This window comes from Corapipo altera, unplaced genomic scaffold (genome assembly GCF_003945725.1).
Source record: "Corapipo altera isolate COAL_440 unplaced genomic scaffold, ASM394572v1 239, whole genome shotgun sequence".
Classification (NCBI taxonomy): Eukaryota; Metazoa; Chordata; class Aves; order Passeriformes; family Pipridae; genus Corapipo; species Corapipo altera.
This window is the reverse complement of record NW_020884938.1, coordinates 2,389,333-2,411,953: the sequence shown is the minus strand read 5'-3', so window position 1 is coordinate 2,411,953 and position 22,621 is coordinate 2,389,333. Positions and strand designations below refer to the sequence as shown.

General features: G+C 45.6%; 2 protein-coding genes and 1 long non-coding RNA gene across 6 annotated transcripts; 2 read left to right on the top strand and 1 right to left on the bottom strand.

Moving 5' to 3' along the window:
* The first annotated feature begins 4,099 nt into the window (after positions 1–4,099).
* TMEM52B (transmembrane protein 52B) lies at positions 4,100–8,605 on the top strand. Its single transcript, XM_027660716.1, has 5 exons — positions 4,100–4,810; positions 5,240–5,283; positions 5,982–6,020; positions 6,992–7,158; positions 7,597–8,605. Exons 1-5 carry the CDS (start codon positions 4,763–4,765, stop codon positions 7,845–7,847), a joined length of 549 nt encoding a protein of 182 aa, XP_027516517.1. The 5' UTR covers positions 4,100–4,762; the 3' UTR covers positions 7,848–8,605.
* Positions 8,606–8,945: 340 nt separating this feature from the next.
* Positions 8,946–12,402, bottom strand: LOC113955354. Of its 4 annotated transcripts, XR_003530510.1 has the most exons (5): positions 12,133–12,402; positions 11,884–11,986; positions 10,271–11,791; positions 9,598–9,694; positions 8,946–9,055 (listed from the first exon to the last, which is right to left on the bottom strand). It is a non-coding gene; the product is annotated as an uncharacterized LOC113955354 (long non-coding RNA). The 4 variants fall into 4 exon arrangements; XR_003530511.1 differs by having other exon boundaries at positions 10,271–10,395; positions 11,839–12,402; XR_003530509.1 differs by having other exon boundaries at positions 11,884–12,402.
* Positions 12,403–13,052: 650 nt separating this feature from the next.
* On the top strand, positions 13,053–21,718 carry GABARAPL1 (GABA type A receptor associated protein like 1). Its single transcript, XM_027660730.1, has 4 exons — positions 13,053–13,221; positions 16,525–16,603; positions 17,649–17,767; positions 19,005–21,718. Exons 1-4 carry the CDS (start codon positions 13,132–13,134, stop codon positions 19,068–19,070), a joined length of 354 nt encoding a protein of 117 aa, XP_027516531.1. The 5' UTR covers positions 13,053–13,131; the 3' UTR covers positions 19,071–21,718.
* Positions 21,719–22,621: the final 903 nt, after the last annotated feature.

The window sequence follows — 22,621 nt, the reverse complement described above, 5'->3', positions numbered from 1 at the left end:
CTTAGTCCCAATTGTGAATTTTGGCTTTTAGATACATAGTAGACACAAATAAAAAGTTTAGGTGTCTAATGTCAGTGTGAATGCCTGGAAGGGGAGTTAGATACTAAACAGAGAACTCGCCTCACCCAGGATTAAATAGCAGATATTTGATTTCTGATGTCTCTGCTGGTTGGGCAGACTCCCTATATGGCCTTTGGAGAGAAAAATACATTTTCAGAGGATTATTCTTTTCATCCTAAACTGGATATATAAGATAGTGGGAACTAATTCCCCTCTGGGTATGACCCTATCACCCTATGGAGAATGAGACTGTCTACATAGTTGTTATAGTCTTAAGTAATTCACATATGTAGAATTATGGAAGTGAACTCCTGCTGCTCCACATGCCATGTTTGGAAATGAACCTAAATCACTGGAGCACTTCTGAAAATTTTAAGTGTATCTTTTTATTTTCTTTGAGGTATGAAAATAAATTTTCAGCCTGATATATTCTTGCTTGTACCTATGTTATTGTGTACAGCAAGAGAATATACTAAAAGGACAATAATCATGATAAGTACCTTGTGGAAATCATCCCCACCATTTTTACTAGGCCTGGTAGAACCCACACAGTCCTTCTCCCACATCCCTTGCCATCTCTGGTTGTAATTCCAGAGGTTGTTATGCTTGAGCCCTGCTGCATTCCATGCTGGGGAAAATGTACAGCATAAGGGAAAACAAATCATCGAAACTATAAGAAATCTCTTTTATATCAGACTATTAAATTAATTTACCTATAGTAACCCTGAAATCTGACATCTGTTGTATACAAAGACAGCCTGTTAGTTTGTTTGTTTTTATTGTCCTAGTTATAGGGGAAGCTCAGAACTATGGGGGTGTGACCAAACTGTGTATTCTACACCCTCCATGTCATGTTTTGGTGGACTGTACTGGCAGCTGAGTGAGCTTGACTGGGAAAAAATGGCAAAAACATCCCATTGTGACTGGCCCAGTGTATCCTTGGCAAGGATTACCTCAGGAGCAGGAATTTCAAAGACCCAGAAGGGAATTTTGGGAGAGCTGCTGTGGAAACAGGGGAGATTAGAGAGCTGAATACCTTCCCTGGTCTCTCAGAGGACCCTTCTGCTGTGGGGCTGCTGAGGGTTGAAGAACCCTTGGGAAGGAAATCACCCTGTCCCAGTGTTGGGGTTACAGATGGTAGGGTGCACAGGGGAGGTAATGGCCAGCAGTAGCTTTCTCTCTTGGCTCCTTTTCTTCAGGATAAATGGACATATTCAACTTGGAGACTGCATACAAATTGTGGAGCTGGGCTCCTGTAAATTATGGCAGTCCATTGATTTTGGCAAGGCAATAGCCTGTCCCACCTCCATCCCAGCCCAGCTCTGAAGCAGTGCTGGCTGTGCAGATGATGGTCTGCTGCTGGGAGGGAAAAGACAGCTAAAGTTTCCTATCCCATGTGGGATCCCTTGTGTGGGAGCAGTCAATTTTGCAGGCTGCGTCCAAACTTTGGAAGGAAAGCACCCAGAGCCGGTATTGGTGGTGCGGACGAAAAAATACCGGGGGAAGGTAAAGGCTGCAGGGGCTGTGATGCAATTCAAGGAGTGTGAGTTCAGCGTGGAGCTTTCTCGGCTGGCACTGAGGTTTTTGCTGGATATTTTTAGTTTAGCTACAGGATCTCTGTGAGCGTGAAAGAATGGGCTGGTACACACATAGTTGGAAAGGAAAGCTCTGAGTGCATAATATAGCCGATATCCTTGGCTGTGAGCGTGAAACCCACCGAGTGTTTTCTCTCCCGTCACGTTTTGCGCCAGGACGAAAAGCTTTCGTCGCCTTTTACCTTCCACTGCCGCATTTCAGCAGCTCCACCAGATGGCGTGGTGTACTTCCAAAAAAGAAATTAAATGTACCTACAAAACTTGACCACCGCCTCCAAAATTAAAGACTCCCAGGGATTTCTCCCACACCTCTCCTTTACCTCCACGGGACACCACCGGCACTAGGGATGGGTTCTTTACTTCCACAGGAAAGGTACTGTTATCCTCTTGCTGGAGCCAACATCCAAGGTTGGAAAAGCACCTCCAAAATTGAATATGTCTGGGGATTGCTCCCTCGTAAGAGGTGCTGGGACACAACGCTGTTGCTGGCCTTTGATGACGCTGGCTTTGAAGGAAAGGGAAAAGCTTCGTGTCACAGTAAGCAAGTTGTGCTCATTACCTCTTCTCCACAACAATTACAGAGCTGCACTTCCCACTTTCAGGAAAAAAAGCACAGCCTGGAAACCCATTTAAGAAACAGATACTCAATGGACATATATGTTAAAAAATTACTTTCTAGGTGGTCACATCTGTGAAGGCACAGACTCACCTGAGGAGACAGACCCGGGTAGAAACAGAGGACACATCTCATTTCCTTCTCTGCCATGTTGAAAGATATACTCTCATCAGAATTTGTTGATTTACCATTATTTCTATGGACTTCTTTCCCCCTTCCAAGCACAGCTGATTTCCTAATTTCTTGTAGCATATTTGAGAAATTTACGTGCAACTCGTTCTTCATCACATTGAGGTCTCTTAAATTGCATCCTGTTGTCCTTTGTGTAGAAAGAAAAAGAAGGAAAGGCTGTAGGGAAGAGGAAATTACACCAATTTTGGATTAAGTCTAAACAATTCCTTGAAGTTTTTCAGCAACATGGGGCTGTGTTCCCTGGCTCTGTTAAACGGTGATTAATATTCAGTAAATTCAGCCAGAAGTGCTCCTCGATGTCTCAAGGGGCATGGGAGGATTGAAGGTAAAATGAAGTGAGAAACACACTGATCCCAGGCACAGTCACATGTGATAATCACTGCCTTTTAGCAAGAACAGGAAGCACAGTATTAACAGCAATGCCACAGAAATTGAAAAGGAGTAATCAATGTTTCAGTAAGAGTGAATTACGATATGCTTTTGGAGGGGTCACTGTTTCATGTCACACTGCTGCTTTTTCTTTAGAAATTTTTTTTATCACTTTATCTGGTGTTTCTCCTGTTGGATCCTGCTAGACTTTGAAATTATCAGTTAAAATTAAGTTATAATCTACTGAATTATCACACTGATAATAAAAAGCCCCAGAAAAAAAATGGTAAATTGCACTTCATTTCTACATTGAACCCCCCCAGTTTCAAAAACCATACATACAGGAAAGGCTATTTTACTGCTGGTTCTTTTCTTCTAAGACTTCTACAACACACAAAAGAGTTTAGGGGAAAGAGACAAAAAGAATATTGGCCAAATCCCACAGAAATACAAAGCCAATAGGTCATGTTTCTTTCTTTCTTACTTCTCCATCGGTACCCAGAAACCTTCTTCCAGTAGACTGGGAGGGATGGAGGGATGGATAGATAGATAAACTAATGCTAAGGCATGTTTATGCTGCATCACTGACTTTTATAATTGAATGGTAAATAGTTTTTAGCCTGCCTTGGGAGAATTCATTACATTCATGAATCCATTGGTTCTGCTCTGCAACTCTAAAATCATCAACTCTAAAATGCAGGCTAATGATTCACCAGTTTAATGTGAATGGACTGTGGTTCCAACATGGGGCGACAAGTTTCCATAGTTGCTCTCCTGCCTTTAACCAACATTTATGCACCAGTCCCAGGTGGTTTCCAAGAAGAAATAGTAACACATTACTGCAGAGCATTTTTTTTTTCTGTCTCAGCCATTCAAAAGAGAAAGATTAGGTGAACACAATTATGTGCATGTAATAATAACCCTCTGAATGGCCATGAGCACTAACAGAAATTTTAAGCAGCTCTACAAGACAGAGAAAATTAATGGGTCATTGAATGGAACCTGCTGACATAATCAGCTGCAGGACAAACAGTATCCAGGATAGGAGGATCAACATGTATTCCCTGTGATGGAAGATGTTTAGGGGGGCTTGGATGGCCATGCAGGAATTTTGGGAGAGGGACCTGGGAGTGAAAACTCTCAGCTGCAGGACTGACATAGCAGGAGGCTACCAGGTAAGAGGGATGGTGGCAGAGCCTTAAAATGGGAGGTAGAAGAGGTGCTGAATATTTATATATATATATATATGTATATACATACATACATAGATCTACACATATACCTGTAACTACATATATATAAAATGCTATATATATTTATTATATTGCAAATTCTTTCACTTCAAAGTCAGTAGATTGGATCCACACAGGTAGGACAATGTGAGTGCCAGGACGGAAAAGGTACTGGAGGAGGGAGAGGAATCTGAACTCCAATTAAAAAGGTCAACAACACGACCTTCAACCCACTCCCCTGAGGGTAGGGGCGGGGAGAGAAATAATTGGGAATGAACAAACTCAGAGACCCTTTCTGCTCCTAGAAGGGAAGGAAGGTCTGCAGAGATCTCACGATGCCCTTCACTGAACTAGTTCAACATCTAAAGTCAGAACCTGTAGCTACTGCTCTTCTCCTGATCTGACTGGAGGGCTTTAGAAATCCCTTCAAAACAGGGAGAGGAACAGGCCAACAAAAAGATACAGGCAGAAACGATCAGGAATTGCCAGTGACAAAGAGGGAAAGAGAAAAAGCAAAAACCTGAAGGGCAGAGGGCAGAAAAGGGTAGAGTAGGAAGAAGAGACTGGATTCAACACACAACACGGAACCTGCTCCTTCTCCTGGTCGCTGGGCTGGTGAGGATGAACTGAAACTGGGAAGGACAAGAAGACTTTGAGCAGCCTGAGACACCAAGAGGCCACAGAATCACCTCACGGGAATGCACAGCTCAGACATGATCTGCTTTGTTTTGGGATGTTCTTTATGGGTAAGTCACAGCTCACATTCCTCTTTGTGGGGTCTGGAGTTACCTTGGAAAGATGGAGGGCCATTAGCACAAAAAATTTCCCTGATGTTTGAAAGGACTGGATATATAAAAGGCATGGAAGACAATATTTGCTGCTATTCCGGGGAAAGTTGTGGTGAGGATGAAGGCAAGAGAGGGTTTGTGGTGGGAACAGTACTAAACAGGATTTTACTGACTACAGGAAGTTCAGGTATGAAACAATGCAGTTGGTATCACAGTAACTTCAGATCTGCAGCAGAATACAGGATGGAAACAATGCAAGAGGCATAACAAGAAGTCCTTCCCATAGGAGATTCAGACTGGTAATGGTCCAGATAACAGAGATAAAAATTGCAAAGACCAAAGATTTAATTCCCTTAGCTGTGTCTTTTTTTGTTTTATCCTTTGTAGTTCCTCCAAGTAAGAGGTGAGGAAGGCTGCCTCAATACTGAATTGTAAGTATTTGTCAGAATTGCTGGTTTTTTTGAGAAAACAGTGAAGGACAAAGGCAGTAGTGGACATGAATGTTATGACTTGATGGTTGACATTTTCCAGAAAAAGTTATTTAATTGTGAGTATTAAATACTCATGTAAAATTATCATTGCTTTGAATGTGGTGTATTAATCACTACTTCTATTGATCAACATACTGATCGTATGGTAACATTCCTGCTGCCTATTTGCACAACTGCAATAGTTAAGAGCTTTCTGATGTAATTTCAATTGACCGAGATTATGAATTTGGAACTGAACTTTGCTTGAAAAAAAAATGCTTTGAAGTATACTGCTTTGGTGAATATCACTGCCAGTGATGCCCTTTGTAAGAATGACAAAATAATTATATACTGTCAAAAAAAGACAAAACAAATGTGAATGCAGGTCTCTAATTTGCAAATGGAATTGGGCAGGCATAAATATCAGGAGAGCAATAAAGAGACAAAGCCAAACAGAAGGGAAACCCACCTACAGGGAGATTGATGAGGTTGGACAAGTGTATCCTCCCCAAAGGACAATGAGTTTCTCATCACTGTGCCACCTGGGAGCTGGACAATAAGGGAGGAGCAGGAGGGGAGATGGAAGAAGGTGCCACAGGGATCTTCCCATTTGTCTGGCATTCCGTGGATAACTATTTTTTGTACCTTCTTCTCTTCAGCTGTGCAGGCACAGAGTGGGACCGTTTGTGGTATATCTGGTAAGATAACATACTTTTACTCTAAATATCTGCATCTCTAGACAGTTCCAGTAGCAAAGAGTGGGATTAAATATGACCTGCTCAAGTGTGGTGCCACTCCCCACTTCCCCTTCGGATGCTCTAATGCTCTATAGTAGCCAGGCAGCCCCTTAGCTACCCCATCATCTTTAACAAATGTTGACTTACCAGCCTCCTTTTTTATTCCACATATTAATTTAAGTGTATGAACAACAGTAATAAAGCATTCATGGCACAATATGCCTTTTAAAAGACCCATTATTTAAATCATTTCAGTCTAATTCCTTAGTAATTCTCACTGGGATGAGATTAAAAAGGACAGTAGTTGTTGAACATCTAGAAGGCTGCATTAATATATATATAATATGTAATTATAATTAATAATAATTAACAATCTATTATTTTATGTATATATATAATATTTTTTTAAAGAGAGAGAGAGCATAGCCAGAAGATTGTGAGATCCAATTTTTCCTTCCTGCTTTTCACTCATGACCAGTCCAGTTTTGGTCCCCCAGTAAAAAAGAGATGCTGACAAACTGAAAAAAGTCCGCTGGAGAGCCAGTAATAAGGACGAGGTTTCTTCAGCCTGGAGGAGGCCAAAAGTGCAGCTTAATTTTAGTTTTCCACTACCTAAGGGGGATCTTGAGACAAGACATAGAGACTTCTCAGAGGTGCTCACCAGAAGCACCTGAGGTGGCTGGCCAAGCTGCAGACAGGAAAATTCTGGTTAGACAGAAGGAAAAATGCTTCCCCTGAGGTTGGTGCAGCACTTGAACAGGTGCCTGGAGGGAATGAGGGATCTGCATCCCTGGGGAATGTCAAACTCTGCTGGAAAAGGCTGCAGATGTTTAGCTTTGAGGTCCAGCCACGCTTTTAGCAGTGAGAGACGTTAGGACGTGTCCTCCAAACAAAACCTTTCTGTCCTAATTCTGTGTCCCCTCCCTTTCCAGGGTGGTGGTGGTGATTGGTGGGCTCCTGCTCCTGTGTGGTGTGGTGTCTGTCTGCGTGAGGTGCTGTTTTCAGTGCCATCAGGCAGGGGACGAGTCGGGGCCGCAGCCCTACGAGGTCACCGTCATCGCTTTCGACCACGACAGCACCCTCCAGAGCACCATCACCTGTGAGTTGGCTTTGAGGGGTGCTGGGGACTTCAACACACCACCAAGGGAGGGGCTGCACTCTGAAAAGCCCAGGTTGTGACACCCCAAGGCTGACAGAGGGAAGTTCATAGCAGGATGGAGGGAAAGCAGCACCTGTACATCCTACAAATTGAGGTGCTCACTCCTTGTAGCAAATGCAGCCAGATGGAGAATCAGCCCTGTGACACGTTTGAGTGGAATTAGGGCAGCTACAGGTCTCAGTGGCATTTCAGGAGAGAGTAATTGTGGGATGTTATTGATGGGGTTTCACACACACTCCTTTTAGGGAAGGCTGAAGGGGCAGGAAAAGGAAAACACTCAGGCTATAAGGGGAGAAAAGCCTGTGCACTGCAGATGCGCTCCCTGATCACATGATGCTTTCAGGATGAGGCAAACAGCTTTTGTCTCCTCCCTTCCAGCTCTCCACTCCGTGTTTGGGCCTGCTGCCAGGAGGATATTAGCAGTGGCACATTCCCACAGTGCTGCCCAGGGAACACCACCCCTCTCCGGGTCGGACACTCCCCCGGTGTATGAAGAAGCCCTGCACATGAGCAGATTCACGGTGGCCAAGGTGGGCCAGAAAGTGCCAGACCTGGATCCCGTGCCGGAGGAAAAGCTGCAGGCACCTGCTGAGGGCAAAGATGCCCGGCCAGCCCTCCCAGGACATTAGTGTCTGGTTTTAACTCATGGCAAATAATATGGAACAGTTACATGCAGAGACTAATTCATCTGGCAGGGTTAGGAATCTCAGATTAACTTCCTTAGTCTAACAAGAAAGGATTGGGGGGGGGAACTAACTAAAATTCAAAATATTTTCAGAGCTGTCGTAGTTTGACGCCTCTTTCTGACACCTCCTTGACATGGTTGGCCATTGGCATTCCCCAAGTCCACTTAGCACACAACACCAGCAGCAGAGTTGGCACAAATAAGCAGGCAGCAGAATCAAGGTGCTGAGCCATTTTGCAGGCCAGTGACCTGCAGGGTGGTGGCAGAGGCATCTCATTCCTCCTGCCTCCAGCCTGAGTTTCCTCGGGATGGTAGAGAGGATTTCAAAACACAAAACTGAAACCTAACCAAACCAAACAAACAAAAATCGCACCAAAGCAAAAAAAGACATGTGAGAAGGTCTATTAAGACCCAAAAATAACACCAAACTTCTGGAAAGTGCCAAACATTTATAGTCATTTTTAAAACAATCTGCATGTAAACAAAAGACAGCATATATACAGACACTCTGTGCAGTATGTGCCCCAAATGTCCTCCAGGATACAGAGAATGAAGACAGTCTGGTTCTGGATAGGATATATAGCAATTCTGAAATAGTAGCCTGTTATATTTGAATTAAAAAATATTATATAGGTGCCAACAGATCAAAGAAGGGGAGGAGCAGGGACACTGCCCCTGAAATAAAGTTCAATCATCTTTTAATTGCATTCATATTGTATCATTTATTAATTCCCACTGTTGCTGTCAAAACCAGACCAATTTAAGTAAGACCATTTGAAGCATTTAAGCCATTTCCCAGATAGAATAATTTGCGAGTCTCTCCTGATCGATACAAATATGCTGAACCATCCAGAAATGTTGATCAAACTGGATGAACATGGGTATGGACCATCTGTAAAATGTTTTCTTGGGTTAGGCAGTCGGGAGAAGGTGAGTATTGAAATACATCAGTGTTGTCTCTACCCCAGGTTCAGCACTTGAAAACAGGGACATCAAATATCAAATGATAAGCAGCCATGAATTTATTGATGTACATGTTAATGTTGATATGAATGCCCAGGACACAGATATCACATCTTTCTGAAACACCTGCATGGCCCTTCTTACTGAAGCACCCAAATTCTCACTGTCCCTAATATGCTGGTCTCTTTCCTGTGAAATACAGAAAATATGGGACAATGTTGGACAAGGTCCAACAAGGACAGGGTCCCACATGTTTTTAGGGACCTAACTGCTGTTGAGATCAACCATAGAAAATTTTAGAGAAGGTTGCTAAGATCTCTTCAGGGATAGAATAAAGCTGAACTGAACAACCCAAACATCTTTGATGATGTCCCAGACCTTGCCCAGTCACAGGAATTTTGTGTCTAAGGGTCTTGATCTCTGAGGTTATAAACTTCTTCCTGAATTGTCTGGTCATTGTCCAGCTGTGTCATTAGTGAGTGATAAAGTGAAATGGAAAAAATAAAGAAGTGACATATAAGTTTATGTCCCTTCTGCTGTACAGCATGCTTGAATCACAGAATCATAGAATGGTTTAGGTTAGAGGGGACCTTAAATATTGAGTTCTGACCCCCTGCCATGGGCAGGGACACCTTCCACTACCCCAGGTTGCTCAGAGCCCCGTCCAACCTGGCCTTGAAATAATAATAATAATAGCAACTGTTTGTGGAACATCTCGTCGAGTGGCCCACTTTATCAGCTGCTCTCTGAAGTCCTGTTCACCCATGACGTGTCCCCCAAGCTGCAGAACATTTCCTGGAAGGCTCTTGTTTACTCCCCGGGGAAATCCTGAAGCAAGCAGAGACATTTGAGTCTGCTGAACGTGCGTCAAGTGCTACCAAGCCCAGAAGACTTCCTGGAAGTTTTCACAGTCGTTTCCAGAGGGAACAGACTGTTCCTACTCCACCTCCAGCCTGCGAAGCCCGAGCTGTGCAGGCATTTAACACACGATGGCAGCCCCGCTCCACAGGGCAGCAATCCTGCCTGGCAACGCAGAAATGCTCCATTTTCAACAGTTTACCATAATAATTACACCGCAATGTTTTCTCTAATACGTGCAATGATAAGGGACCTTTTTAAATTATTAGTTTTCCTCTACTCTACTGTCTTAAATATTTTAACTTCTATGAGATTTTTTTCTTCTATGAATTTTTCTAATTGTCTTTAAATCACAGAATATTCTGAGTTGGAAGGGACCCGCATGGATCATTGAGTCCAGCTCTTAAGTGAATGGTCCATGTGGGGATCAAACGTGATTTTGGTGTTTTTAGCATGGTGTTCTAACAAACTGAGCTCCCTCCTTCTTCAGTTTCGGGGGAAAAGTTACAGGGCAGTTGTACCCAGACCTGATTTCAGCTGTTTTACCTGCTGATTTCCATGTCTAACTCTCCAGTCCCTTCCCATCTGCTCACATCCTTCTTTGCTTGTCTCACTCCTAGTTTTCAGGTGCTATGCTGGTACCTTGAAGGGGTTTTTTACAGGCAAGACATCTGAAGTATTTGAAGTGACAATAATGATAGATATAACTTCACTTGCTCAGGGATTGTTTCCTACTAAACTGACTTCAGGTGAGCCAATAAAACACCAGATTACAACAAACAAACAAAAAGCAGAAGCAGACTACTCTATTTAAACATAGAAGGTTGTGTAAGAAAGCAAAGACCAGGCACAGGTAACTGGAGACAGTTCGCTCTTGCTGGCAGATCTGCTACAATTCAAAGTTCTCTCCTCTGAAGTAATCCAAAAACGAGGACAGAGTCGAAAAAGATCACGTGTTTTGTGAAAAGGCAGGATAAGCCTTTTGCTGTCATTTGCTGCTTTTCATTATGCCACAAGGTATGTTCCTTAATCTCCTCGTGACACCATTTGTAGGAGTTTAAGCCGCTTCAGCTGAGGCTGGGCTATACAATAAGTTTGGGAGGAACGCGTGGCTTTTTTTGTGAAAAATAAGAAACTGCAGAAAAATAGAGCAGTGAGGCAGCACAGACAACACAGAGTCTTTTTCTGGAGGAAAGGAAAACATACACACAATTAGACATTGTTTGGTGGCAGTGACTAATCCTGTGCCCTCATCCAAGACCAATGTGTCCAGACTGGCTCTGAAGTCACCAGACCAGTCTTGAGGGATACGGGAGAGACGCCAGGCAGGGATGGACATCAGGCAGAACAGATTCACAAGTGCTTCCAGGTACACCATGTGTAGTTTAATCCCCATTCAGAGTACAAAGTAGAAGTGTCCTGACAAAGACAGGCTTTGATATGCTGAATCCACAACAAAGGCTTAAAAACAGATAAAGCCAGCCTGTGGAGGCACAAACGGAGTAAAGGTATCCCACGGGAGGTACTAATGAAAGAAATATCCAGGGGAGTCCAGACCTACAATTAGCTGAACAGTATTGTTGGGCAGGAGCGCTGTGTGGTACAGCACAGACTGCAAACCCTGCCCCCAGGTTCTGTGCAAATATTTTTATCTCCTGCTTCTATGGCTACGGCACTGGCAGCGCTTGGGAAATCCCTGTCAGAATGTCCCTCTGTGTGAGCTGCAGGCACAGCAGTACAGTACGTGTTCAGAGCTGGTCTGACACTCTGGGTTAAGAAAAACTACATTGTTTTGATAGCCTGTGGGTTGTGCCAACCCCATTTCCAGTTCCTCCCTCTAGCACACGGATCCATAACATGGGGTTTGTCACATGCCCAGGGGATGACACTCTAATAACTCCAAGTCAGATGTTTAGCTGTTTGTCACGGCTCCTGCGTGTCATCTTCCTGCCTGCTGTTTTTCCAGTGATGTTGTTGTTATTATTGAAGCTGGAGGAGAGCTGGGAACTCGGTGCCTGATGAAGTGGGGAAGCAGGAGGGGCGAGTCCGGTGGCTGCACATCCAGAGCTGCATCATCAGGGCAGGAAGACAACAGCAAGATTTGTGAATCTCACCTCACGTGGGATTTGTTGGGACAAGTCACTTAGCAAACCACTCACAGGCCATGTCTTTCCATCAGGACAGGGAAGAACCCTAAAGCTTCTCCCTGGTTTGTCATCAGCAGTTCAAACCGAACAAGGCTCAGCTGCCTTGTGTGCAGTCCTGGGGATGGAAACAACCATGTACGGGACAAAGGGAGTTCGAGGTCAGTCTGTTAAAATTGCCAGGACATGTTGGTGGCCTGGGTGAAACAGGCTAGGAAAGTTCCTCTCTTTTGCCCTTGAGGACAAACCTACATCACCACAGACCTCGAATACACTTTGCTGTGCTGCCAGCAGTTAGGAAGCAAGGAGGCCAAACACAGGAATCATGGAAAGGTGCAATGCCACAAAACCAGAATTCCTTCCATCTTAGGCTATTCCCTGTTGGACTGCACAAAAACAGCCCCTTCTGATGGATTCTCGGACACCACCTGGCAACTGTAGGGAAATGTCCACATGTCCTGGGACAGACAGACATGGGCAGTGGGGACACCTCACTGTGATGTCACAGTGGCAAAGGGGGGCCTCCCCGTGATGTCACAGTGGCAAAGGGGGGCCTCCCCATGATGTCACAAAGGCAGTGGGGCACCTCCCTATGACGTCACAGCAATCCATGGCACAATGGGGGCACCTCACTGTGATGTCACAGCAGCAAAGGGCGAACCCCTATGATATCACAGAGGCAAAAGGGGACCTCCCTGTGATGTCACAGATACAGTGGGGCACTCCCCATGACGTCACAGTGGCAAAGGGGACCTCCTTGTGACATCACAGACACAAAAGGGGCACCATCCCTGTGACATCAGAGTGGGGCACCTCCTTGTGACGTCACACTGGCAGAGGGGGACCTCCGTGTGATGTCACAGCGGCAAAGGGGAACCTCCCTGCAGGCCACCTCCCCATGACGTCACAGAGGCAAAGGGGGACCTCCTTGTGACATCACATCGGCAGAGAGACATCTACCCGTGACGTCACAGCGACAAAGGGGGACTTCTCTGTGACGTCACAGCAGAAGAGGGGCATCTCCCCATGACGTCAGAGCAGCAAAGGGGGACTTCCCGCCTCAGAGCTCTGTGGGGCACCTCCCCCGTGACGTCACAGCTCTCAGCGGCACAGCCCGGCCGCAGCGGGGGCTCCTCCCCCGTGACGTCACGGGGAGGGGCGTTGCCGCCGTGACGTCATCGCGGGGGCGGGGCAGGCGGGGCCGCGGGGCAGGGACGGAGCGGGCGCAGCGCTCGGAGCGGAGGCAGAGCCCAGCCCGGCACCATGAAGTTCCAGTACAAGGAGGATCACCCGTTCGAGTACCGGAAAAAGGAGGGCGAGAAGATCCGCAAGAAGTACCCGGACAGAGTGCCCGTGAGTGCGCGGGGGCTCCCGCGGGCAGCGCCGGCCCCGCCTTTGTTCTCCCTGCCGGCGCCTCCCGGGATTGTTCTTTAATGCGGCGAGAGGCGCTCGGTGCTGCCGATGGCCTGACCCGCATCCCCGGCTTTCCCCTCCCTGCGGGGTGGCCACCTCCGCGCTGGGGGGGTGTAGGGTGCAATGCACCTTTTTTGGGGGGGGTCCGCAATAATTCGACGGGGAAGACGCTGCCCGTCTTTTTCTGCGTGGTGGTGATGAGCGGGGAAGGAGCTTATCCTGGTCTGTGAAAATGGAGGAGAACAATGAGTGGGTTAATCCATCATAGGAAACATCATCTGTGTCCGTGTCATCTCGTATTTCCCTGTATTTTTATTTTACTGCTTCCTGGCTTGTCTTTTCAATATATTCTTGCTTTGTTCTTTTCCTTTGCATTGAGCAAAAAAATTATACTTCTCAATCTTTTTGCGCCCCAGTGGACAAAATGTCCCTCAGAATGCAAGGTCATCCAGCTAAACTTTGCTTCCTCATTCCCCATTGCCGTGCCTGTGGAAAACTTCTGCCTTTATAATTATTAACAATAATTGGGGGGGGGGGGGGGGGAAGAAATGACAAATCTAATTAATCGTGTTTGGGTTGGTTCTTTTTTTTTTTCCTTTTTAATAAACCTATTGCAAATGTCTTTTCTTTTCCATCCCCACTGGAGAAGTCTGCCCTAGATTTACTGCATGCCAAAAATACTTAGACACTCCTGTAAAGCTAAGGACAAGGGGGACCAGCTACTAAACCCCATGTTTTCCCTACAGGCTAACAGAATATTTTTTATCTTGGAAGTGACCCTCAACTGGACTTGAAACAAGTTTTTGGAAGTCAGTATTTGGGTGCATTTGGTTATGGGATGCCTGCCATGGCATAGCAGATTGAGTAAATCAATAATGAAGTGTGTGTGGTTTGGTGTCTCATGGTGAGGACCTGCGAGGTCTGAAGTGAGACAGGCTGTAAATTGAGGATTAACATGGCAGGTTGTGCAGCAGGCCATGATAAACGTGTCTGAAAGAGCTCTGGAAGAGCCGAGGACCAGGCCTGGTCTGGCAAGAGGTAAAGGAGGTCAAGACAGGGGGGCATCATCAGACCTTTATTAAGAAAACCAGGACCAAAATAACAAGGCGTGCTGTAGTTAAGGTTAAATGGAAATGCTGCATGGCAAGGCCCAGGGGGGAATTATTAAGGGTAGCCTGTAGTCAGAGCTGCATAGGAAGCAAATGGATGCAGCAGCCTGTTCTGCCCTTCCTGACAGCAGGATCCTTGTGGATGTCACTCGTTTGGCTGCCCACACTGCAGTGCCCTGATACATCTCAGCACTGTGCTGAGATTTTACTGTTGGCACGGCCCTGCATTACCACAGCCACCAGCAGGAGTGGCACAGATAATCTATATCTGCCCTCTGGATTATCTTTGTAGGGGGTTTTGTGTGTGTGTGTGGAGGGTTTAGTGCTTCAGAAGAGATAAACCTGCGTTGTCAGGCACGCTGACTACAGTTGCCAGTCAGATTAGCAGGGCACCTCCACTCCTTCCCTGCCTCTGCAGGAGGGAGATCTCTCTTAAACTCGGTGGTGATCTGAGTTAAATCTTCCCTAAATCTTCCACAGGGGCTTAGAAACCCCAGCAACACTCTCACCTCTTCCTCATAGGCATGACTTGTTCTCCTTTATCATCTGGTGACAAAGCCACCCTGAGTCAGGGCAATCACAACCAGCAGTTCTGCTTGCCAGTCGTTTTTTTAACTGGGGGCAAGTGCTAAAAGTTTCTCTCCACTGCAGTTTATTGTGTTAGATACTGCCTGGTTGGATGTGCTGGTAAAAAAAAAATGTGCAAAGTCTTCCTGTTGAGTGAGATTGTGGAACTGTCATTCCTTCGAGGCATTTACCAACTGCATCTTGCACAGAAATGCACGTCCTGTAGCACAAACTGCCTGAAAGAGCTTGAATACCTTGTTCTAATTTAGGTACTTGAAATCCTTGAAGTAGCAGAGACAACTGTGTTTCTATTTTAAAATCAAACTTGGAAATTTCAGGGGGTTTGGCTGTGTTGGCCACACTCAAATGGAGCACAGGCAAGAGATGTGGGAACACAGAACCCTTAGGAATTAGTCCCACGGTGTCTCAGTTGGAGTATTTACAATTACAGGGTCTAACAGAATTAAAAAGTTGAAGAAGTTCGTAAAATCCACCTTTAAGATTTAGTTTGCATGGTCAAAATGGCCCCTGCAGAACAGCAAGCCACACAGGTGGAATCATGAACTCTGACCAGTTTAAAAATACATATCACAACAAAAAAAAAAAATGAAGCCTGCAATTTTTTTCTGCCCAAGCCCAGTAGTTCCAGTGGAAGGAGGTCAGATCACTTTGGAATACTTCTTGCTTCTGAGGTAAATATTTGCCTAGCTCTGCTAACAAAACTTAACTTGTAGCAGAAGGTCTCTTGGTCTGTTTGACCTTAAGGCTGTTGGGCTTCATATTTTCCTATATTATAATGACATTAGAGTATAATGAAGATTAGTGTTTTGTGTCAAAGGTCTCTATGGGTCCAGTTGCCCAGATGGTAGGCTGGGTTTAATTATTAGATATTTATATAAATAAGGAAATGTCCATAGCTGTATGAGGTGTGGATAATATCCATATTATTATCCACTATAATATCCATTTGCAGGATATGAATATCAGAGCAGAAGATACCTAATGAGGAACTGGAGATTTTTAAAATAAATTCCCCGATGAGCTGTAGTTTGTCTTTAGTTCTTCATTCTAGAGCCCTTGGTATTGGTGAAAGTAGAAATTAGGATGTGGGACTACTGGGAGTAGGGCTGATTTTGTGCAAGGCAGTTTGGAACTGTAACCTGGAAAGTTTAACTTACTTGTGATACTTCTTGTGTTCATGTATTGGCCTCCTGACAGCTGCTTCATACAAAATTAACCTGAATTGGGAACATCAAGGTGTCCTGATTTTTTTTTCCTCAGCCATTATGGTTTATTTTTATGTCTGTGCTGGACTCCTTTTTTCACTCACTGTGCTTACTGCTGCAGTCCTGGGCTCCCAGGACAGCTAGTGTTAGTGATTTTAAGTCATCTTCTCACCTATCTGTTCTTTAATGCTGTGTATTTGTTATGGATTAAATAAATAGCTAAAGGCCTGGTAGCACCATCAAAGGATAATATTCACTGATGCTTTTTGGACCATTTTGTTTTATGAAATTCATGTTTGTTTTCTTGCTTTCTCTCACTCTCTCTCTCTCTCTTCCTCCAGGTAATTGTGGAAAAAGCACCAAAAGCCAGAGTACCTGACTTAGACAAAAGGAAGTATCTCGTGCCTTCTGACCTCACAGGTAACAATGTTCACCTCTTTTCTTCCTGATTTTCAGTGAGAAGGCCTCAGAAGTGCTTTTTACTCTATGATCAGCACAAAGAAAACATCCAGACAGGCTCAGCATCTTATCACTACCCCATTTCACCTGCTGTCCTTGTTGGATTTATGTACCTTCCAGCTGGATTGCAAGATGGAGAATTCCCTGAGGTGTCCCACTGCCTTGGCTGCCATGGCCGTGTCACAGCTGAGTTCTGCCCATGACTGAATTGTGTATCATGGGCAGCAGCATAATCATCAGCCAGTGATGACCAGAGTTGCCAGAGGCTGTATTCTTGTTGCAGGAAGAGACAAGTTCTTGAAATAGTCCCATCCTTTTCCACCCCTGTGGTTAGAGTCATAGCTGCAAAGTTCCTGTTCTGAATGGTCACGGTGATTTTGTGTGTGTGTGATTACACTTGTTTTCATTGAAGAACCTGAATGAGTTAAAAGAACAGCATTTCTCCTTTTTGCAGTATGGAATGGACTGTGAAATACTTTCTTGTGCAACACAGTTCAAGCAAATAGCAAGGATAGTTTTTTTTTCAGGAGTAGTATGACCGTTTGCACCAAGGCTAAATTCCCTAAGGTGTCTTTGATCTGTGGGATTTAAAGGTTAAGCTAGTTAAGGGTCTTCCCACCAATCCCCTCAGTAGAGCATTTCATACCATAGTATGGAGTGTGGATTTGCAGGGTACGTGGCATGAGGTGTGTACCTGAGAACCTGCCAGCTCCCAGGGGATTGGCTGCTGATGTGATGAAGTAACTGCTTGCTTTTACTGCTTTTTTGTGCCCTGCAAAGTTCATTTTCCCCTGCTTTTTATGTACAGCATGTGCCTTCCACCACCAAAAGAAAACAACCAGGGTTAGGGTTAAAAAACAAAAAAGAAACAGCAACAACAAAACAAAAAAAAACCCAAACCAAAACAAAAACCCCAGCAACCAAGCAAACAAAAACCCCACAAAAATAAACAAAAAACCCAACCAACATTGTTTCTGCATCTAAGGCCTTCTCTGTTCCTCTTCAGTTGGTCAATTCTACTTCTTAATCCGAAAGCGGATCCACCTGAGGCCAGAAGATGCCCTGTTCTTCTTTGTCAATAATACCATCCCTCCCACCAGTGCTACCATGGGCCAGCTCTACGAGGTAAGTCTGGCCCCTTCCTCTCACCTTTTGTTGGTGAGAAGAATGCACTGCTCAGCTGGCAGTGGGTTCAGCTTGGTCACAGGTGCTTGAACATGGACCCTCTTGCCCTGAGCTGTATCCCATCATCTGTCCAGGGAAGTTCCATCCCACAGTTAGGAACCTGGGGAGCCTTAGCAATTCAACTGATTGTTTGCTGTTTGAAAGGGTTGTGGGGAGTTGTTGCCCCAGCAACATGTTGGTCCTGCTGTTTTGACAAAGTATGGAAATAAACCAATTTATGTTTCACAGGAAGGATTGTGTCTGGGGCAGGGAGGGGGCAGAACATAGGCCCTGGCTTTTCTGTTTATACAAAGGAGATTTCCTTTCAGCCAGAAAAAGGACACAATATCACTGGGCAACCAACTGTCTATAAATAGGTTCTTAAGGAACACTTATTCTTTGCTTAGAATTAGTTTTTCATTGCTTATGCTGTATAAGTAAGGACTGTGTGGGATGCTGTATACGTTGCTGCCCACTGTTTCTGCTGAGCACTGTTATTTGATCGACCTTAAAGGCATATTTAGTGCCCATCAGAGGAATATCCCTTAGTTATACAGCCACTGTGTCATGGGTGATTTGCAGCCTGCATTGATTTCTCCTTGATTTCTCCTTCTGCTGTGTTAGTGTGTTTTAATAAGAGAGCTGCAGCGTGGTGCTGTGAGCCTTGTCTGACCTGTCACCCTTTGACAATCACTGGACTATTCCTCAGTGTGTGGAGTGATGAAGATAATAAAAGATAAGGCAGGGAGTTTTCCAAGTCTGAACATGTCAGAGGAAGCTGTCTGACTGTCCAGAACTGAGACTGACAGACTTTTTGTGTCAGTGAATCACTAAACATCTCAGCTCTACTGCCCGCCTGTAAAACAGGGCCTAGAAATGCAGCCACGTGTCAAAGCGTTCTGAAAAATTAAAAATACCATCTAGATTTTTTGACTTGTTTAAAGCCTACCATGTCTCTCCTCTCCATGTGGCCCTTCAAGTAAATTCACTGTGCCCAGATATGTGTCGTACCTGCACTTGGAAGCAGAGCTGTGGCCAGAGAGAGGGAGTTGGGAAGCGAAGCCTTCAATGTGAACAGGGAGAAACAGTGAAAGACAGGTTATGCCCTTTAGTTACAGTGACCTCTGGGTTGGGCTTTTTCACATGTGGTGAGTTCCAGGGCTCTGGTTTGTTACTTTGTCCCTTTGCCCCCTTGCAGGATAACCACGAGGAGGACTATTTTCTGTACGTGGCCTACAGCGACGAGAGCGTCTATGGCAAGTGAGCAGCAGCCCCCCAGGCCTGCAGGGTGGATGGACTGATGGAGTGGATTGGCAGGGGAGGGGGTTGTTGGAGAGGCAGGAGGAGGATGCATGAGAAGAGGGAAAGAGAACTGGAAGTGAACCACCGTGCACACTGTCATCAACTTCCACACATTAATTATAACCATTGTTTTTTAAATCGAGGGGAGGGAGGGGAGGGGGACAGGGTGGACTGGAAGACTAACAAGGGGTTCCACGCTGAGGGACGGGGAGACTCCACTGTTCACAGTTCTTCTCTTGCCACAGCTGGAATTAGTTAGCTAGTGCTGGAGGCTGCTGGACAAGGCAGTGTGGGGAAGCTCCAGGAGAGTGACTGGGCAGGATGGCCATTCCCACGTAACCCGTTCACTGGATGAAGAAGGCATGCCATGTATTGTACACTGACCCTATCATGTCTTGCCCATGGCATGAGCCACACTGCTGTGAGCATTCAGTGAGCTGTGAAATACTTCACTCTGCTCTCACAAGGCTGTCCTGTGCTGACAGTCCTCACTCCAGCTGCTGCATGTGAATTGTTCCAAGGGTATTGTGTTTCCCATCACTTCCATCAGTATTAGAAGGGCTGACTGTCCACCAGTATTAGAAGGGCTAACTCTGAGGGCTGGGAACTCCTCAGCTGTGAGACGTGAAGGTTGGGGAAAAGAAGGAAGGATTTTTTTAAGGGGTTTTTTTCCCTTTGTTGCTTTAATTGCAACTGCTGGACAGAAAAATCAGAGATGGCCGTTTTGTTCTTTTCAGTGAAGTCAGCTGATAAACTCATAAGCACAGGGTTAGGAAGGACCTCAAGAGAAGGACTAGCCCCCACCAGCTCTGAGACAGGACTGAGTACACCAAACTTGTCCACCATGGCTGCTCATCACACTTGTTCTTACTGAACTTCCCTGAGGAAGACCCTGGAGGCTGCTGAGATTGACTGTTCAGTTCCTAGCTAGCCTACAAGTGAGATTGCTTTTCCTGGTATCCTAACTTTAGTCTCCCCTTGCTGTGCATTAAGACAACTAACTATTAGTGGTCTTGTTATTGGTGAACACAGAAAATTATCTCTCAGTGTTGTCCTTGTAGCAGTCTTCTGCAGATCTGAGGATGGCAGAAGTCCTGTGGGTTTAGCCTTCCCTTCCACGTCTCATCCCTGTACAGCCCTTGTACCACATGCACAAGTGGAAGAAATCAGTCACTGCCACGTGTGTTTTGCTGGCTTTTTGTGATTGGATAATGGTGCCACTCTTTGCCACAAGAGAGGTTCTTTTAGACTTGAAGGGGAATAGATTGTCTGTAGATTTTTTTTTTTTAATTATTTTATTTTAAACCAGTGTTGTTCTTAGAAAGGTGCCAGATGGGTGATGTCCTGTGCAAGCCTTATGCTGTCATGCCAAAGCAGTTTTCTTCCCAGTGGCACAAACAGCAGATTTTCCCATAACTGCCATAACTGTGATGAAGGAATGGGTTTTGGAGAGTGAGCTGACTTTCAGGAAAATTCTGGGGTCTTACCTAAAAATCAGAGAACTAGACCTGAATTACTGTAAACATTCCTACATTTAAGAGAGGGACCAAGAGGAAGGAAAAGGCAAGAAGGATGAAGAACACAGGCAGACTCCACAATAAGTTGAAGGTGTTTGCTCTATTGTTTATAAAGTTAGATCCCAGTTCCCTGTGTTCCTCATGAATGAGAAATCAAGATGAGTGCTCCTCTGATTGTGGGAAACAGGAAATCAGGTTCAGCCTTCTCTGAGTGTTGTTATGCAGAGGTGCATGAGGCAGAAGAGCTCAAGGGAGTGTCAGAGGGGAGTCACTGGCAGAACTGTGGGAAGGTCAGGGAAGGCAGTGCAGAGGGGCAGGAGGGTTGATCCTGGTGGGGAATGGAAAGTAGCAGAAGAGTGGGAGAGAAGAGAGGAACCACAAAGGATGTAGACAGACTGGTCATAACGGGCAGACAGAAAATGAGGGAGCAGAAGATGAAATGGGGGATGTCATATCCCCAGTGTTACAACCCTGAACTTCAGGTTTGCTGTTCCATCCATCTGGAATAAATGTGTTTGGATGAGTTGTACCTACTGCCAACTTGGGTAACTTCAGTTTTCTGCTTGCACTGCTCAGTCCTCTCTTTTAGACCCACTCTCCTTCAGCTACCAGGCTCTCTTCACATCCTTTGGGTGCAAATCCGTATCATGTTTTAGGAAGCTCTGAAAGTTCTGAAGCAGAGAACAGACCCAAGGTGCTTTCTAGGGTAAAAGACAGGAGACAGGCAGCTGGTGTGCATCTCTCTGCTGCTGTCCCACTTGTCCATGTGTGGACTGCCAAGCACACTCAGGGGAGAAGGAGTTGGCATCTGGGATGCTTGGTTTTGTGTTCAGACCTCCCCTCCCGCTGCTGGGTTTATAAATGACATGTGGGACTAATCACAGCTGTTTGTTACATGTAGAGTTTACAGTTTAGTTCTTTTAACAGTTCTTTTAACTGGATTGTGGCATTTACTTCTGGTTTTGTGCTAGTCCGGTATTGTACGAGGTAATGATGGTAATTTTTTTGTGTTGGTTAGCTGCAGGTTCTTGTAAAATAAAGTTCAGACTAGAGCTTAATCAACCTATCAATAAAGATGCATTTGAAAATCACAGATTGGTCCAAATGGGTGAGTGATACTTCTTTCTGACATGGGCTTATAAATAAAGGGACAACTTTGCCAGAACTTTGCTACTACTTTTTTTTTGCTACTTTTGCTACTACTTTTTCCCACCACCCCAGATTTACTCAGTCCTGTCTACCAGGACAAGTCACTCATCTCCTTTTTTTGGTGATACTATCATGTACACACCTAGCTCTGTCTTGCCATGCCACCAGTAGGAACTTTAATTAGACCTGGATGATGTGAGAAGGTTTTAAGGTGCGTAATGGAGGCACTGAGGCTTTTTCTGACATTTTAAGGCCCTGAACAGTCCTTGCCAGCTGATGGGGCCTCAAGAGCATCACCAACCCTGACTGTACATGCCAGGCCCCCAGAGGGGGGTCACCATGCCCCAGGACTGTGAGCATCTGTCCTGGCATTGTCCATTTCAGCCCCCTCAGGACCAATTTTGGCCCCTGTCCTGGTGATGCTGCAGCAGGGCTGGTCTCCAGCTCCCCACAGCCCTGCCCAGCCAAGAGCCCCACTAAACCAGGCCTACAGGGCCAAGCCTCAGCCCATCCCCATGCCCACAGCCCTGCCATCGCTGGGCCTGAGCCTGAGCCTGGCCTGCCTCATCACCACGATGAGCCTTGTGGATGGGGCTTGTGCCTGGGCCTGGCCACCCTCCCTGGCCATGTTGGGTGCAGTGGAGCGGGTCCCACAGTGCCCTGTCACACATCCCTGTGGAGACGCTGGCCCTCGCTGTCCCATCCCCACTCGGGCTCAGGTGGGACTCCCAGTGAGTGTGGGAGAGGCCCCAGGGCCCTCTAAAGATAGGAAAAGCAGAGCTGGGGAAATCTGGAACTCCTCAGAAAGGCAGCCTGCAGTGGTGATAAATCAGACTACTCTTCCTGG

Bases quoted from the DNA above. Each gene is read 5' to 3' on its own strand.
- GABARAPL1 (XM_027660730.1), top strand. From the start codon at position 13,132: ATGAAGTTCCAGTACAAGGAGGATCACCCGTTCGAGTACCGGAAAAAG. The intron at 13,222-16,524 runs GTGAGTGCGCGG...CTCTTCCTCCAG, and splicing joins AGTACCCGGACAGAGTGCCC to GTAATTGTGGAAAAAGCACC. The intron at 16,604-17,648 runs GTAACAATGTTC...GTTCCTCTTCAG, and splicing joins CGTGCCTTCTGACCTCACAG to TTGGTCAATTCTACTTCTTA.
- TMEM52B (XM_027660716.1), top strand. From the start codon at position 4,763: ATGCACAGCTCAGACATGATCTGCTTTGTTTTGGGATGTTCTTTATGG. The intron at 6,021-6,991 runs GTAAGATAACAT...CTCCCTTTCCAG, and splicing joins GACCGTTTGTGGTATATCTG to GGTGGTGGTGGTGATTGGTG. The intron at 7,159-7,596 runs GTGAGTTGGCTT...CCTCCCTTCCAG, and splicing joins CCTCCAGAGCACCATCACCT to CTCTCCACTCCGTGTTTGGG.